Consider the following 18,081-nt stretch of genomic DNA (forward strand, 5'->3'; position numbering starts at 1 on the left):
AAAAAAAACAGACTGGCTGCTTAATGCTTCTTTTTCCTGGAAAAAAAATGAGATTTGTGGCTTTCCAGACGCTCCTGGAAAATTTGTTATGTTACAAAAAGATGACATTTTAAAATATACAAGCCAGGTTGATTATTGCTACTCAACAGTAACCGGGGTGGAGCATAGCAAATGTATCAGAGGCCTTTAGAATGCTTTTCGTTCAAATGAATGTTGTCATAACATTTTGCAGGGTGCTGACAGATTTTACACACACTTGCAGTGGATTACAGCGGAAAAAAAAGAGAAGACAGAAAAGGAAGAAGAGATTAATTTCTAAGGTAAGCCTCACTGGGCAAGTGACAGTTGCTAAAGTGGACATTTTAAGGGTATATGTCCATGTTAAGTTTAACTTTTCTAAACACAGTGTGGACCTCTACATGTGTTGCTCTTCTAAGTTACTTGTTTGCTGAACAGTGTGAAAGTGTGAAATGCTATTAACATGTAAAAAAAAAAACAACAACAATCATTTATTATTGAAGTTGCATCCAGTAAATCTAATATCACTCATCAATCCTCTCACTTACTGCTTTATTCTGATAGTTAGTTGGACACAGTATTTCATTTTTCCCCATTTGGACTTTATTTTGTTGTCTGAACTTTTTCCAAGCGTTTCAATAAACAGCTCACCTGTTTTCTTTGTCACATCTACAGACTGTGACATTTGAGTACATTTCAGAGCCTGTTAAGAAGTTTAATTAGGACTTGGACTTCTTCCGGGTTCTGATTTTGAGTGTCCAGCCTCAGCGACACATATCAATACATAAAACACTGGTTAGACCTCATAGTCAAAGCCAATACAGACATTGGAAGAACTGATGCAGTGCAGGCACCAAAAACAAAATCACCTGGACAACATTTTGGAGAATGATGTACTTGAACCTTACCCAATACACAGTGTTGGGGAGTAACTGAATATATGTACCAGAATTATGTAATTAAAATACAAAATATGAGTATCTCTATTGCGTTACAGTTACCACATAAACATAGGTGATAATTAGAATATAGTTACTTTGCTGAAATAAATGAATTACACAGTGGTCTTTTCCTGTTTCATATGTTAGGCTATCTCCTCTTTCATTTTGGTAATTCCACACACTGCCGCAAACTCAAACAAAACATGCTTGCTGTTGTGTTCTCCATGCCTATCTCATTATCTCATTCCTTTTTATTTTGTAACATGAATGGTCATGGCCAAAATCATCATCAGTAGGAAAAGCTGTAAAACTTCTGAAAGTAAAGTTATAAGTTAATGTTTATTCCTACCTTCACATTTTCCAAACCTGTCCTGTGGTCTGGGTTGGAGTGTTTGCCAGGGGAATTTTGGCCCAAAGCCCTATGTTTGACACCCCTGCTGTACTCTAGCTGGTTTAGGCCCTGTCATGTGCCCATAACACTCTTTGCCCTGTTACTACCACTGCTATTATTGTTGTTGTTATCGTTATTATCGTCATCATCATTTTTACTAACACCAAAACGGATCAAACTTAAATTTTCGTTTAACAAAGTTTAGCACAACAGCTGGAAAATTACTGGTATATTCTGGTTACGTCACGGCAATGTCTTTTTTTTTTTTTTTTTTTTTTTTTACCGTAACATGTCTTTTTTTCCCCCTTGTTTCACTTGCTGTGTAACATGATTCCAAATATGGCTGATTATATTTTTGACAATAGAGAGATCATAACAGCGTTGGGTACGTTGTTGTCTGTACATGTTTTTTATTTATTTATATTGTTTAACAAATATATATATATCTCATTAATGATAAAATATGAAGAATTCCTGCTAATTACGGTAATGCGCGGAAATGACGTCGGATTCGTAGCTGTATAAGGACGTGGTTAGTTCCGGTGAAAAGTGGTTTTCGCTGCTTTAAGGCAGTCGATTTTAGAGAAGGATAAATCATGTTATAACTAACTGCTGTATAAATTTTACGATTAGATGAATTCATTTATTGATACCATGAGAACTTTTCCCCTCTGGGGGTTCTGCGCTGTAAGGCCTTCTCTCGCTGTCGGGCTCACCATTGACTGAAGACACAATGCAGGCCTAGCTAGCATTTAAGGTTAAGTAGCGGAAGCTAATCGGATTGGCAGCAGACTGCAGTGGGATTTAAACCTCGGACGAAGCCTGTGTTTCCAAGCTGTCCTAACATCAAATCCGGTATGTTCCAAGTCACTCTACATTCACCATCTGTTCTGGGCACCTTGAGAATGATTTGACCCCGCTTGCTTGGATGAGATGTTTTTTAAGCACCATATTGTAAAAGAAGTGGCTGCGTTAGCATGTTAGCATTAGCGAGTTAGGTATCGTTGCCTTGTTGATTTGATCTTAAGTCTCTTACTTTAGCAGGAAAAACAACTACCAGAAATATGAAGGATTTTAGTTTTTTTAGTAGCGATATGGAGATGTGTCATCAGTGGCTTGAACACAGCAGTTGTCTATAAACTTCAGTCGTGAATGGTAAACTGTAGCTAAAGAATTTGGTTGAGCCGATCCGTCGAAGATCTCCACCCTCCACCCTTAGCAGGGCAGTTCGAGGGGTTTTTGTTGTAACAAAGGGTCGACTGAAAAACGAGTGAGGGGTCAGTCAGATTTTTTTAGGAGGTAAATGCAGCATTGAAAACTAGCTTCAGAACACTGGGACGAGTCGTGCAGGTTATTAATCGAGATTGCAGTAGAAGTGGGTCTGTGTAAGAGCCTGACAATAGGTTTGTGTTAAATACAGGTTTTCGTTTGCAAGACCGGTAGCTTAATTTAACCGACAAACACTTCTGATATCAAAGAGCAGATCACTACTGCCGGGCGGTGTGTTTGTCATGTTCTCCGTGTTGTCTCTGCCTGTTAACGCCGTTATGAAACTTTTCCGTAAGCACGTCCGTCCTTTAATGTTGTCACTATGCTTGCTTGCTGTTTCGTTTCTTTTGTCGGTTTACCTAAACCAGCTTACCGACTTGCACAGAAACACACACACAGCTCGCAGTTATTTACAGTGAAATTCACTCTCAAGTTCCAGGTAGCGTTGCCTACAGTTAGATGAGCAACACGCATGACTATATAAACTTAAATTAACACAAGCGTGTTCACTTTTTCCCCTCTCCACTAAGAAGTAGATCGTGGACATTATTTAAAAGCAGATCTGAAGCTATTTTATCGGATAATTTAGGCTTAAATCTTTAAAATAATGTTTCTTCTATAAAATAAAAAAATTTTATGGAAAGTTTTTAATTGAACAGAATAACTTAAATCAGAATACCTTATTAATCCCTGAGGAAATTATGTGGTTACCGTTGCTCCAAGAAAATAAGAACAGTAACAGACTGAAATAAATTATATAAGATACAACTTACAAATAAAAGATAGAAGAAATTAAAAAGTAATTTATTTTATTATGTGAAATGGCTCTAATGTATACAAATAGGTCAATTTTAAAAATTGGGCCACTCAGAATATACATTTGGCCATTGCTACTGCTTTTACAGGTCCATTCATAAAAGTAAAAAAAATGGGGGGAAAATAGAATTTTTATTTTTTTGGCTTATTCCCTTAAAAGTAAATGAAAATCAGAATTTGCTAAAATTTAACTAAAGGTTTCACCACTAGGTCGCAGTGTTTTACCAGAAAGTTTTAATGTACCGGTAGTTGTCCCCATATTAATAACAGTATTTGCCCTAAGTGGTTCAGTAGATTTGTTATAGGGCTTTTTCTCTCTCTCTCTCCTTTTTTAAAATCACTAGTTTGTTGTTGTTTTTTCACTTAAGATTTTTGTTTTTATTTTTATTTCTGGTGAGTAGCAGCAGATCCCCCAATTTTAATTACTTTATCAGCCAAGTCCCCACCCCCTGCTTCAACATGACTTTTACCAGGTGCGTTTTACCACTCTGTTAGTGGGGGTTTTTGTGCATCATATTTTAATTATTGGGAAGTCGTCCATCAGCTCATTGTGGTGACAGTTCTACTGGCAGAAGCGAGGCCTGTAATCTTGGAGGAGCTACTGAGGAAACAATGGGTGTTTCAGAGCGGTCGTTGTTCTAGCGATCGCTTGTCATAACTGATTAAGATAGTGATTGGAGCTTGATGTGCTTCGTGGAGCATTGCAGCAACAAAGTGACACACTCATACTTCCTGGACCACTGTTGGATGGTATCAGACTTCAGGATGTTTCGAGTCGATGGTGACATTAACCTGAGCTGCAGGAAGAAATATAGAGAGATGGAAAAGTTGTATGATTACGGACCCTTTACTCCAGGATAGTATTTCTGTGGCCTGAATATTGAACTGGCAGCTGCAAAATCCATCTATATTACTTGCTGAAGGAATTCATCATTGCTGTTGCTGTCTGAATCCAGTTTCGGTCAACATACTTTCCGGATTCTTCAATCAGCTGGAACAGGTCACGTAAATGGCTGTGCTTATTGAATGGATCCTAACTACCCTCTTCACCTCTTACTGGACATGCAGCTGAGCACTTCTGGCTCCCTTCCCAGAATGACAGATACAAAAAAACCACCTCATACAGTAATAGCTGCTTTCATTTTAGTGTTTGTTTGTTTTTTTGTTTGTTAGCTTGCTTTGTTTTTGTTGTTTTCTTTGCAAAACATCAAATATAAGTTGTTTTTCATATGTTCTGGATGCTGTAACACAAATTTTCCCAACTGTTCAGAATTTTTTTAAACTTTTATATCCGATATAATTTTCTTTTTTAAACTTTATTTTATTATTTTTAAACTGTCACGTGATCATGCCAGTGACATAATTGAAGGACTGCTGTGTAGATATTCTAGTCACAAAAACATCAAAAGGTAGTCTGACCACATTGAGAATAGTACAAAGTACAGCACATGTATATTTTATTTTAGTAACTTCTGTAAGTGTATTAGATATAATGCTAAATTTTATTGTGCATCTGTAAAATCTTTTGCATAGCGTTCTCAGGTTGTTTGCACGTGCATCCTCGCAGTCTTGTAGCTGGGGCCTTTCTCTGGCGTTTGTTTTCCCACCGTTCAGTCATGTGGTTTTTTGGGCTACTGCCAACTGTATTTGCACAGAAGTAGCAAGAGCTGCTGCCTACACTTGCATGGGTATTTTCTTTATGCCACACATTTGGCATTATAGCAAATTAATAACAAACATTATTAAGATTGCATTACACTTAACATATCCATGAATCCACTAGCATTCCAGTAAATGTCATCATCAGGCACGAAGCGTGAGGGTCTGCGCAGTTGTCGCAACCCCGTGTCCAAAGTATGTGGTACAACCGGTCTGTAAGCTACTCTTATTTGTGCTGTCCGTCACCCAACCAAGAAGAAGAACAAAGTTGTGGCGTACAGAAGGTTAAAGTGGGAGAGTTAAAAACCAAAAGTTTTCATTGCTGCCACCACCTGTACCACTCAGATGTTTACTATTTTTGTTTTTTCTTTCTAAATTCCCTTTCTTTACAAGGGGAATGACTCTTTCTGGGTGCTTAAGGAACTGATTGCTGTAGTGTTAGCTCCAATACGCATCCTTTCACATTTGCCTCTTGAGCTACATTTCCTCTTCTTTCCACACTGGGCTCTTGCAGTCTGGACTCCATATTGACTCACTACACCACCATGTGATTCAAACTGGCATTACAGAAGACTTATTGTTCAGTTCACTTGGAATCTCAAAAACCCATTCGACACCCCCCGCCCTTTGTTTTTGTTTGATGATTTACCACTTTCCAAAAGAATATGATTTTAATCATGGGTGCCCCTCATGCCTCAATAGGTATGCATGGATTTGGAAATGCAGCTACCCCTTGCGCAAGATCCTGCCTAGTTGTAAAGCTAAATAAGTGTTTCATGCAGTTTTCATTCATCAGGCATACTTCCTGAAATTGCTTAATATGCAGGCATACAGATATGGGTTGAATTTGATCAAACTGTGAGGTGTCGACTTATATTTAATATGCAGCCTGATGCACTGCACTATCTCACTGCACCTAATAAACTTGCAACAAAACAGAACTGTGCAAAATTCTTGAGGCATCTCTCATTTCTTTGTGGGTTTTGGTGTTTTGTTTTTCTTTGTTTGTTTTTTGTTAAGCAATAGTTCTACAGGCTTGCTGAATGTCTTTCAGAGTTCTCCCTTGAAAATTGGCTTTTTCCAGCCATAAAAGGATGATGGGGCATTGTCATAATGCTGCTAGAACAGCATAGACACAAGTTTGTGAATGTGATGACTCGAGAACATGGCGGTGTAGGATTTTAAATTCATGCCATAGGTGAGTTTACTGAAAATCTCAGACGAGTTTGAATCTTGGTGACGTTGACTTCAAGGTTAAGGTCAGAGGTAAATCTTTTCCTGACTTGTGAATGTGGTAACTCAAGAAGTCGTATTGACAGACCAAAACAAAGGGTAGTGAACATCCAGAGAACAACTTTGAATGTCCTTCAAGATGCCTGGAGAACTATCCCTGAAGGCTACTTAAAATGGCAAGAAGCTTGGCTAAGAGTTCAGGCTGTGCTGAGGAATAAATGTGGTCCTTCCAAATACTGACTTCTTTTTGTTTTATATGCTTTATTTCTATTTATGTTTGTACATGCTTCATTAAGTTACTGCATCTATTTCCATTTTGGTACCAAAATATAAAGAAATGAGGTTTGGCTGGAGAAATTTACACAGTACAATAATGTATCACAGTTATTCTAAGATACACAACTGTATTTGTTTGGGTTGTTTTGTTTTGTTTGGTAGGCCATGTGGCTAACACTCTTCAATTTCTTTACAGCTATGAGTTCCCAGCAGCTGCAGGTGTTCTCCCCTCCGTCAATCTCCTCCAGTGCCTTTTGCCGCGTCAAGAAGCTCAAGGTGGAAAGCAACGTTTGGGACGTGTCCACCACTGAGGCTTACGGATCCATAGCGGGCCAGTCCGCATACACATTCACCCCAGCCATGGCTGTGCCACCATTTGCGCCATCTCTGGTCTTCCCCCCTACAGCGCCCGGCTCCAGGGGTCAAGTGGTGGTGCGAGCAGCTGATAGCACCGGCAGTCTTCCTCGTGGATCCAGTCGACGCGTCACTGAGCAGGCTACATCCTCCTCTTATGCTCACGAGACGTCCTCTGAAACTAGGGGGCACAGGCATGGGCAGAAGAGAAAGATGGAGGCGGCCAGCGACTGTAGCGGAAGCGGATGTGGAAGCGTCCAGATATTAGAAGAGCTCTCAGCTCCTGCGGCAACTTACTCCACGCGTACAGGCGGCGGTGGAGGCGGGGGCACAGGCCAGTCCATACCTCACTCTGCTCCAACCACCAAGAGCAGCAGCTCCAATGGTGAAGGGGATTATCAGCTTGTGCAGCATGAGATCCTCTGCTCCGTGTCCAGCGGCTATGAAGTGCTGGAGTTCCTGGGGAGGGGCACATTTGGACAAGTGGCTAAGTGCTGGAAGAGGGGAACCAATGAGATTGTAGCAATCAAAATTCTGAAAAACCACCCTTCATATGCTCGGCAGGGCCAAATTGAGGTAAGTAAACAGGATTTTGTTCGATGTACCAGTTTCTTCTAAAAGTTTACGTTACATACACAAATTGCTGTTCACTACACTTGCATTCCCTTCATAGGGGTGTACTAGCGTTTGTCTTTCTCATCATATTTGGTTGTTTTTTTTTTTCCTTTCCTAATAGGTGGGCATTCTGAACCGGCTAAGTGCAGAGAACGCAGATGAGTACAACTTTGTGCGTTCGTACGAATGCTTCCAACACAAGGGTCACACCTGCTTGGTTTTTGAGATGCTTGAACAGAACTTGTACGACTTTCTCAAGCAGAGCAAGTTCAGCCCACTTCCCCTACGGCACATCCGCCCCATTTTGCAGCAGGTTGGCAAACTGTGAATGCAGAAAAAAAGTTGATTCCTCTTTTTTTTTTTCACCCAGACTAACTCTCATGTGTTCATGTCTTTAGGTGGCTACAGCACTAATGAAACTGAAGAGCCTGGGTTTAATTCATGCAGACTTGAAGCCTGAAAACATCATGTTGGTGGACCCCATTAGACAGCCCTACAGGGTGAAGGTCATCGACTTCGGCTCTGCAAGTCATGTGTCCAAAGCAGTGTGCTCAACCTACTTACAGTCCCGTTACTACAGGCAAGTGGAGCGTTTAAGTGCCTTTAAGTTTGCAGTGTTATGCGTAAGAGTTGTGTTAATGTGATTCAGTTGTGTAGCCCAGTTCTGTCCCCACATTAATGTATAAATCTCATCTTTCTTGTTTAGAGCTCCAGAGATCATTTTGGGGCTGCCCTTCTGTGAGGCCATTGACATGTGGTCTCTAGGGTGTGTGATTGCAGAGCTGTTTCTGGGTTGGCCTTTGTACCCTGGAGCCTCTGAGTATGACCAGGTCAGTCATGTTCATGGTCTGAAGGACTTACAAGTTAGCAAAAACAGTGCTCAAAGAAAGACTAGGAAAGTCTTCCTTTCGAATAAAGGTCACATTTTTCTTCAAGTAAGCATGACGACATGAATGTGCCACCACCCTGCTTTGTAAGAGAATGGTATTTAGTTTTTCTCACATCAGATTGAGTGTTTTTGGCAAATTATAATTGACCTATTAACCAAAATGCCATGCCGCTCTAAATCCAGGTATACGTATTTAATAAGTCAGTTATAGTACTCTTAACTACACAGTACTTGAAACATCGCAGTTCTGCAGTGATTGCTTTATCTCTATATTTTCTTCTGTGTCCAGATCCGTTACATTTCCCAGACTCAAGGCCTACCTGCTGAGTATCTTCTGAGTGCCGGCACAAAGACTAGCCGCTTCTTCAATCGAGGCCCTGACTCTAGCTACCCGCTCTGGAGGCTTAAGGTTAATATTACGAGTATCTTCTTGAATAAGCTGTAAAGAGACTTGATGCTCGTTTTGATTTGGTTCCTTTATTTTGGTTGTCCCCATTCAACCGATTTAATGTTTGTAAATGGTAGTGTTATGAAACATAAATGGATATTGTGCTTCTTTTTTTAGACCCCGTCAGAACATGAAATGGAGATGGGCATCAAATCTAAGGAGGCTAGAAAGTACATCTTTAACTGTCTGGATGACATGATGCAGGTATATCCAAATAAGTGCATAACCCAGGAAATGGCTTTAAATATGGCATGTAGTGATTGCCTGACCAGGTTTTTCCTTTTTTGTCCTTCCCTTCTTGTCATTAACCTACCAGGTCAACCTTTCCTCTCACTTGGAGGGAACTGACATGTTGGCTGAGAAAGCTGACAGGAGAGAGTTTATAGACCTCCTGAAGCGAATGCTTCGTCTGGATGCTGACAAAAGGATCACACCTACAAAAACTCTGGGTCACCCCTTTGTCACGATGAGCCACCTCATGGACTATCCCCATAGCTCCCAGTAAGTGTGTGTAGCAGGATGAAGAGTTATTGGTCTATTTAAATGCATTTGCTGATGCAATGGTATTAATTCCTCTTCAGTGTGAAGTCGTGCTTCCAGAATATGGAGATCTGCAAGCGCCGGAGCTCCTATGAAAGCAGCAAATCCCTCTACTCGACCAATGCAGTCCCCAGTGCTGCAGCGGGCAACCTCACCGTGACCTTCAGTAGCCAACTAAACCAGCATAACCAGGTATGATGCTAAATTTTTACTCTTCTGTCAACCTGTAGTCTTTGCTGGTATTAATGGGCTTTGTTGTTTAACAGGTGCCTTCTGCAGCGGGTGCGGTGCCTTTGCTGAACTACCAGCCAGCTTTGTACCAGCAAGCGACCATCAACATTCCCGGGCTGACTCAGCAGAGTGTCCCGATCCCAACGCGTCCTGCTGGGCTGTGTAGCCAGACGGAACCCTTCCAGCAGACACTCATCGTCTGTCCACCCTCCACTATCCAAGGTAAGTCATAAAGTTGATTACAAACATTCACTTTAATTTCAGTATTAAAGGTATGAATCCTCTGTGCTGGTTTGTGTCAGGCTTTCTGTACCAACAAAGTCTTGTTTTTGTTTTTTTTACCATCTACTACAATATTTGTAGATGTTGTAGTAGATGGTAGATCCTTTTAATCCTTTAATAATTGAGATGTTTGTCATCGTTTGTTTTCTAGGGCTGCAGTCATCCAGTAAGAGTTCCAGTTTCCCGGTGAGGGTGGAGAACTCTGTACCGATAGTACCTCAGAACCAGTCTACTCAGTCCTTGCAGATACAGCCAAGTATGCTGACACAGGTAAGAGTTTGGAAGGACCAGCGTTTGAAGGAATTCTTGAGTTTTGTGTTGTTGTTTTTTTTAATTTATGAATTTTCTATCAAGAGACACAGCATCTTGTTGTTGTTTTTTTTTAACCTTTTCTGTTCCCTAGTTATTTTTGGGTGAGTTTGATTGTGGATTTACAGTGGGTGATGTTATGACTGTTTAAAAAAAAAAAAAGCGTTGTGTGTGACTGTTTGCAACCTTTACCTGAGAACTTTTCCGCTTTTAGACGTGCCACACACTTGGCAAGAGAGTGGGAGTGCACACACGGGCAGGCAGAAAGAAGTGCCGCGGCTTTGACTGATTTGCTCACTTTTCACCGTTTTATTTGTAATTCTATGCTTCTGTGCCGTGAATGGATTCAGTCTTTATTGTGACCATTCGAGTGACAGCTGTGCATTCTGAATGGGTCCAACACTGAACATAGATGGAGGTTATATTCACATTTCCTGGAAGAAGAGATGAGGTTAAGTTGTAACTGGGGTCTGGTGTATTTGGGTTTTCTTTATTATCTGATGTAACTTAAACGTACATAAATACACCTTTTTTTCTTTCTTTTTTTCTGAATAATCTGTCATTCAATAATTTCAGCTCAGGGGTTACTGTAAAAAATCTGGAAACATCCCGCTGTTACTTGCACCAGTTTGTGGAGCACTGATGCCTTGTTTTGCTCCTTTGTGGATATACTGAGTGCATCTAAAAATTCTCCCTGCTTCTGTTGGTCTTACTGCCAGGAGGAAGGCAGATCAGGTTCTTCAAAGGAATTTAGGGCATAAGATGTTAGCTACTTAAATGCGAGTGTTGAAATAAGTCGAGGGCCTGGACTTTACTGTATTCTGTTTGTTTTTCTTTTTCTGTTGACTGTGTGTCTCCACTTGAATTTGCTTTAAGAGCTGACTGGATCACCACTTTTGGCCAGGCCTCTTATTCCCAGTCTTTTTATGTGGGAGAAAGGCCACATGTGTAGTGAGACTCATCTGGCTCCAAAAGCTGGTTAATTGCTGTTTGTTAAATTGAGGAATAATTGCTGCACTCTGCAGAGGCCAGGTCTCCAGATGGCCAGCGTTGCCAGTGTGCATCTCTTGTGCAGCTGGGTGTATCTGCTCTGCCTGTTTTTATTTTAAAAAAGAGAAAAATCTGTATCAGTCTTGAAGGGCGCTACTTTTCGTCATGACTTAACACTGCCCCTCCCTCCTCCAGGGTTCCTGCACACCCCTGATGGTGGCCACCCTGCACCCACCCCCAGCAGGCCTAGCCCCGCAGTATTCTCTGCCCCTTGGGCTGGGCACTGGGGTGGGTCGGCCTACCCTCCTGGAACACACAGCCACAGTGCTGGTAAAGCAACGATGACATACCCGAAGAAAGACATGCACACTCCCTCTACCACTAACAATGCCATCTCTCTCCTGCCCTGCTCTCCTTTTTCTTCTTTTTTTTGTTTTGTTTGCAAGTGTTCCGCTCCCTCTCTGCCACGCGTTGTAAGGGGCCCATCTTTGTTTTACACATCGTATTTCAGCATCGTTCCTCTTCACATGTGGATTTGTCACCTTTCATAATTATGGTCGTTTGATGCAAATTTTTATAGGAAAATCAAACGTTTTTGTGTGTGTTCTGGCATCACATTTTATATTACTACTTTATTTTATAAACCCCCTCCACAGTGCAAAATTGACCAAATTTACACTGCGTTTTTACTCATGCTCGCCCCACACCATTCACAGTTTCATTCCCCAGTCTTTCCCCATAGGTCTGCTGAGGGCATGGAGCGCATGTGTTGCTGAGTTGGTCTGCGCTTTGCTTGCAGCTTCTCTTGTCATGTCCTTCCTTGGTTTCAGCAGAGGGGGCTGCAGCAACAAAGTCCTGACAGCCTGTCTGACTCTGACACATACTTTTTTCTTTTTTGTGTTTGTTTGGTTTTTGTTTCAGCCCCAGAACATGTGGCATGCCTTTTCCCAAGACATATCATCAGCAGACTGTTTAGCAGCAGGGAACTCAACTAATCTCTTAGTGTTTCTTCTTTAACAGGCACCATGGTTCTGCCTACTTGTCTTTATACCTGATCTGACATTTTACGGTGCTTCATTGTTTGTGCTTTGCATGATTATCATCTTGTGGATTTGTTGCAGGGCAATGTTATAATTAAGGAATGGCTTGGGAAAGGTTGCTCGCTTATCTAGCTTTGCGCTCTTGCCTGTAGAAGAGATTGGCCATTGGCTTGCCTCTTTGTATTCAGTCTTTGGAATTTATATGTCCGCATGGCTCAGTTTGTCTGGCCCATTCCAACAATCAGATAATTTGTTTTCATCCATACACAATTTGTCTTCCATATTACATGCACTCAAGTGTTGGTTGTTGTGTTTTGTTTTTTTTCTGTTTGTTTTTTCTCAGCAGGCCTGGCCCACTGGTACCCAACAGATCCTCATACCATCATCATGGCAGCAGGTCCCAGGCGTAGCCATCCACGGCTCTGCCCATCAGTCAAATGTCACCGAATCACCTGTGGAAACGATTCCCTCAGATGCTGCCACGCAGCAGGGACACAGCTGGCGGTGGGTCAACCAACAACTGTTAAAGATGCATGTAGACTGATGGGCTTCTCAAATTTAAAGCTGAATCATTTTCAATGTTATTTCTTTCAGGTTAAATTAGAATAAAAATAATGAAATCGATTAAAAATTAAATAACTTTCTATCGCTTTTCATAACTAGTATCTGAAATGCTATGTTATTGTTATTTCATACGCAAACACTTTGGCCTCCAATTAACTCATTTCAGATAAGTTAATAAGATGCTACAAATCTTTTGGGGGTTTTGTTTAGTTGAGTAGCAACACTAGAACTGGTTAATTTCATACTACATGAGAAATACTGCATTGAAAGGTGAAGTAAAATGGCAAATATGAAGGCTAAACTAGTCTGACCTTTGACCTTATAGGAGCATTACCAAGACTCAGCAGGAGAGGAAGAAGGTGAAAGCCAGACGTGGAGAGAACAGGAACAGGTTGGTACAGCTCTGCTCTTCTTCCAGTTTAATTTTAAGAGTCCTCATTGGGGTTTAAGCTACCATACCGAGGGAGAGATGGCTAAAGGGCCTGTGACGGTTGCCACACTGGTTCTTTCGCTTGCAAACAGTGACAGGACACTTTTTATACCTGCACTGAGGGCACAGCATCCACTGCTGTATTCTGCTAAACGATACGTGTTGCCACTCAGACAAAAAGCCTTCTTATGGGAGTAAAGACTAGTTGAAACTAGAAGCAAAGAAAATGGCTTTATTTTTATATTTTTATATTTTTATTTAAAGTCTTCTTTGTGGTACCGCAGCTGATGGGTTGAACACACAGTCAATGGTTGGTGATGGTGGTGTTTTTCTTTCCCGTAGGGGTGTATCTACTGCATCAGTGGTCAGTAGTGGCGTGACTCCACCCAGCTCCAGCGCAGCCTTGTCACAGCCGATCGTGATCTCGGACACGCCGAGCCCAGCGGTCAGCATCATTACGATTCACAGTGACACAGACACGGAGGATGAGCATAAGTTCCACCCTGCTAGGTGAGAACAGGATGCTCTTCTGCACTGAACAGTGGTGTGGTGTTTCTTTCTCAGATCACTTTCATTCCTAAGTTGAAATTTCAGAATGTCAAGGTAAATGAGAGAAATGCAAAGCAAGGCTTCTTTGAGCTCATAGACAGCACTGGGACCCAATTCATGTAGAATGAAAGCTGTTGACGTACTCGTTTGCCTGATATGACCCGGGAAATTACTTACTTCCTCCACAGTCTTGAACTGAGCCAGCGCACCAACGTTATCAGCTGTGTGACCGTACACGACTCGGACTCCTCTACCGCCAGCCCCCTGACTCCCCTTCCACGCACTCTTAACCCAGCAAGCACTATGTCATCTCGCCAGGCCAAGTCTCTGGCAGTAGTGGCACCTTCAGTCAAAACACAGGCATCTGAGAGAGGAGCAGAGTCCCGAGGACGCTTGGAGACTGGTGAGTCACCCGTGTGCTGCTGTAGTTTTAGCAGTGTATTTAACTGAAGTGTGAAAGCTGCATAATTAAGTATGTCTTACTGCTTTGAATTCTCAGTGAATTACATCAAGCCCAAGAGATCCTCTAACAGACAGCCGTGCAGTTCAGGGGAAAGTGTGGAGCGCCATGGACTGGTGCCAAGCCAGTCGCACCCTTTAAACCTCAGCCAGGTGAGGCTTGTTTTATCTTGTTGGTTTTACATTAAGTAATTAATGTGTGTTAATGGGACATTGTTTTGTGAGAATCCTTGTCCTTAACCACGCAACTAATCAACTACAGGAGGCTGGGCCCTTATTTTGATTGTAGCAATATGAGGAGAGTAAAGGTTATAGGTAAGCTACATCAGAGTGCACCATGTCATCATGTGATTGAGTGAAAAGGTCAGGAGCTGTCATAAGTTATGACATTAGCACCTTTTACCAGCAAAGTTATAAAACATTTTTTCCCAAGGATTCTTAATATCCTGTTATTAAAGGCCTACGTGTATTTACTGCCCTCTGCTGGGGGAAACGTGTATTGAAACTTTTTCGGTAAGGTTTGCATTTGTACCATATGCAGCGATTGGACAGCTGAACATCCAAAAGTATCTAATTTTAGCATTAGTTTTGCTTTATATGCACATTATGTCAAGCACCAGGAGTTTCCCCTCGTTTTTTTTTCCTCTTAAGGCTCCGGCTGTTATTTTTACAACACAATTAGTGCTGCAGCTGTTTTTTTTTGTTTGTTTGTTTTTTTTAGTAATTGAATTATTCCATCAATTGAGTAATCAGAATTATAAATAAAAAAAAAAAATTAAATTAATAATTAATTTTAGAAATTGTAATAATTTAAAAATAAAAATAATACAGTGTATAGATAGATAGATAGATAGATAGATAGATAGATAGATAATATATATATATTTTTTGTTTTGTTCATTGTATTTACATGCCAAGTTAATCTTGTTTTCAGGCTTCTTGGAAGGCTTTCTTACATTAGAAGAGAGCAAAAGGGTTGTGACAGTATTCTATCTCCTGAGGTAGATTTAATGTGTTTTTATGTACGTTTTGTGCATATATTAGATTTTATATTAAGGTAAATCTTAAAAATAATATTAGTAAAGTCAAATGTGCACTAGGGCACCCTATGCCCCCCTTTAGACCCACCCACTCAGACTATGTTAACAGGTCATCTGCACACACATGCGTTTATTTTAACTTCTGTAGCTGTTAAGATTTTTCACTGTGCAAAACAAAGTGCGGTAGATGGGAGCAAATCCAGAGTTTGCTTTTCTTCATGTTGGAGCAAGTTCAGTAGGTGGTTTGACAGTTGTGGCAGTTACAGTAACGCTTTTTTTTTTTTTTTCCATAATTGAGTTACTCGATGAATAATTGCAGCCCTTTTAATAAGCCCAAAGCTGTCTGCGGTGTAGGTAACATTCAAGCGCGCACCTTCATCTGTTATCTGGCAGTTATATAACACAAAAAAAGGGAGGGGAAAAACAAGTGGGGTTTTGTTTGTTTGTTCCTCCCCATTTGGTACAAAAAAACTGACGATACCAAAGATGTAGATGCAGACTATAATCTTCTTGCATGTTGTACCCAGCGTCTGATTGAGTGTATGTATTTATTTTCAAAGGTTCACACAGTAGTTTCTTCATCTCAGGAGCGTTCGGGGCTCTCCCACAGCGACTCATCATTACGTCGCCAGCAGACGTTCCACCAGGCTGTCTCAGCCTCTCACTACAGCTTCCCCGAGGTGGTAGCCCTGGCGTCCGGCTCGGCCGCTGCTGCCGCCCCCCCCAGCCTATATACCTACCCGGCCTCTACTGCCCTCTCCTCAGCCTCTCAGGCCACGGAGCAGCTGCTGGGCCGTGGTCACAGCACCCACGGACACTCCCCCTCCGCTTATGCAGCAACGTACACCTCATCCTCCTCCAGGAGAGACTCGGCCAGTCGCAAGGACTCGGTGAGCAGCCTGCTGCACGGCCTCCCTGCAGCCTACCAGCATCAGTTCGCCACTGGTTCTCCTTATGTTAGTGTGACGCCCCGAACCGAGGTTTACAGTGCCTACCAGCTAAGCCCTAGGCGCCTCGCGCAGTATCCATATTTGTAGGAAATCTCGCACAAAGAATTGGGGGGGGGGTCACTTCCCCATATGATATCACAAAGGGACATTTTAAACTGTAGAGTAACTGTTGGTCACTTATTGTTTGCTGCTTTGAACTACAAGACAGCGTTTCACCTCTAGCACATTTATATGCTCTTATGGACTCTTAGTGTTATTGAAATGATCCTCTGTATTATTTATCTTTTTTCCCTTTTAAATTGTTTATGGTCCACATTTTATCCCCATTGCATCCTGATGTATTAATATGGTGTTGTTGAAACATATTTTACAGCTGTTTTATCTCGAGGTTATCTGTGAAGAGAGATTTTCCTCCTGTCACAAGCTGCAACGAAACTTGAGGAGCTTCAAGACGCTGACTTGCCAGACTGATGAAGCTGACAGTTTTTAGTTTTATTTTAGTTTTTTTTTTTCTCTTGTTCCTTCCTGTGAACCTTATTATAAAGTTTTCACACTAATCCACTGAGGCCCTGTGTTTTTAGTGATATAATAATGACTGTACCTTACTTATGTTTGTTTACTCATATATGTCTTCTGTTTATTAAATTAAGTTTTAATGTCTGTGCAAGGTAGGAAGAGCGAGGTCCACGAAGATGTGGACTAAAAGAAGAGATACGGTGAAAACTGATGGATATGTGTTAATTTAAGTGCACATGTGATAGTCTGTTAATGTAGTGACAGTGTTTTTTAGCCAGGATTGATTGTCCTTATGCAATAGAATCTCTTTTAAAAACAACAACAAAAAAAACCTACAATAACTGAGTGCTGAATGTATTTATGAAATTCAGAGTGGATGCCCAGTCTGAGAAATGATGTGAAAAACTGTTTTTAAATTGTAAGAGCGGGGAAATCAAATGTCCTTGAAATAAATATTTTTTAAAAAAAACCTCACATGGGCTGGGGAGAGGGGGGAAGATGAAACACACAAATTTCACCCCAAATTCCCACGCCTCTCCATAACAAAGGAGATTTTCCTTTTTTCTCCCTGTGACGCTCTGAAAATGCTTGCTAGGAAGTTGTAACAAACTTGCACACTGTGCTACACAAGGACTGACTGATTAAATGTATGCAAACTGTCTCAGTTTAGCGTTCTCATGAATTATCCCGTGTATCAAAGAGATCTTTATACTGCTATGTCTCGCCCAGAGGTGCAGCTGTCCTTTACATGTACAGCTTACTTCGTCTCAGAAAGGTTTTCTATACTAAAGTTTGGAGAACAGCAGTCACTGTGTTTTTGAATTTTTAAAGGAGGTGAATCTTTGGTTTCTTTGGATTATCAGCTTTTTTTTTTCCCCCCCAAAGTAATTCCTTTCCCCTTGTTTGCATCAGTTTTGTGTTGTAACGTCTGTGTTTAATCCTAACATAGTAAAGAGGCTGTTAGATCTAATTCAGGGACAAAGGTTTCAGCTAAGTAATCCAATTTCATTGTTTTCCAATAAAATAACCTCAAATTCACAGCGACTCGTTTCCTCATTCATTCCTTTTTTTTTTCTTAAGAGAACTCTTTATTGTCATTGCGCAGTCATACATAGTACAATGAAATTGGAAAACTGTCCTACGTCAGCACTACATATAATATGACACACACTATATTAACTTAGTAATAAAAAAAGAATAAGTATATTTGTATTGCACATTAGTCATTATTGCACCTTGTTATAAATATAAATATTATTGTTAATGTTTTTA

At 41.0% G+C, this 18,081-nt stretch overlaps 1 protein-coding gene across 6 annotated transcripts in view; it reads left to right on the top strand.

Moving 5' to 3' along the window:
• hipk1b (homeodomain interacting protein kinase 1b) overlaps positions 1-17,847 on the top strand; it is an 18,648-nt gene extending 801 nt beyond the window's left edge. The window contains exons 1-19 of one of the 6 annotated variants that reach the window (XM_005731358.1): positions 1,873-2,205; positions 6,800-7,533; positions 7,694-7,885; positions 7,971-8,152; positions 8,279-8,402; positions 8,751-8,870; positions 9,027-9,113; positions 9,226-9,410; positions 9,491-9,641; positions 9,716-9,902; positions 10,114-10,232; positions 11,457-11,591; positions 12,645-12,805; positions 13,191-13,256; positions 13,638-13,805; positions 14,033-14,247; positions 14,344-14,456; positions 15,904-16,233; positions 16,667-17,847. In XM_005731358.1, the coding sequence (XP_005731415.1) occupies positions 6,802-7,533; positions 7,694-7,885; positions 7,971-8,152; positions 8,279-8,402; positions 8,751-8,870; positions 9,027-9,113; positions 9,226-9,410; positions 9,491-9,641; positions 9,716-9,902; positions 10,114-10,232; positions 11,457-11,591; positions 12,645-12,805; positions 13,191-13,256; positions 13,638-13,805; positions 14,033-14,247; positions 14,344-14,456; positions 15,904-16,233; positions 16,667-16,783 (3,384 nt within the window). In that variant the 5' untranslated portion in view covers positions 1,873-2,205; positions 6,800-6,801 and the 3' untranslated portion in view covers positions 16,784-17,847. Of the gene's footprint in view, positions 1-232; positions 321-1,872; positions 2,206-6,799; positions 7,534-7,693; positions 7,886-7,970; positions 8,153-8,278; positions 8,403-8,750; positions 8,871-9,026; positions 9,114-9,225; positions 9,411-9,490; positions 9,642-9,715; positions 9,903-10,113; positions 10,233-11,456; positions 11,592-12,644; positions 12,806-13,190; positions 13,257-13,637; positions 13,806-14,032; positions 14,248-14,343; positions 14,457-15,903 lie in introns of those variants that run through there. The other 5 variants (XM_013910372.1, XM_005731356.1, XM_005731357.1 and 2 more) reach the window with 5 other exon arrangements.
• Positions 17,848-18,081: the final 234 nt, after the last annotated feature.

Source organism: Pundamilia nyererei, unplaced genomic scaffold (genome assembly GCF_000239375.1).
Source record: "Pundamilia nyererei isolate P.nyererei 1_Seehausen unplaced genomic scaffold, PunNye1.0 scaffold00042, whole genome shotgun sequence".
NCBI classification, from domain to species: Eukaryota; Metazoa; Chordata; class Actinopteri; order Cichliformes; family Cichlidae; genus Pundamilia; species Pundamilia nyererei.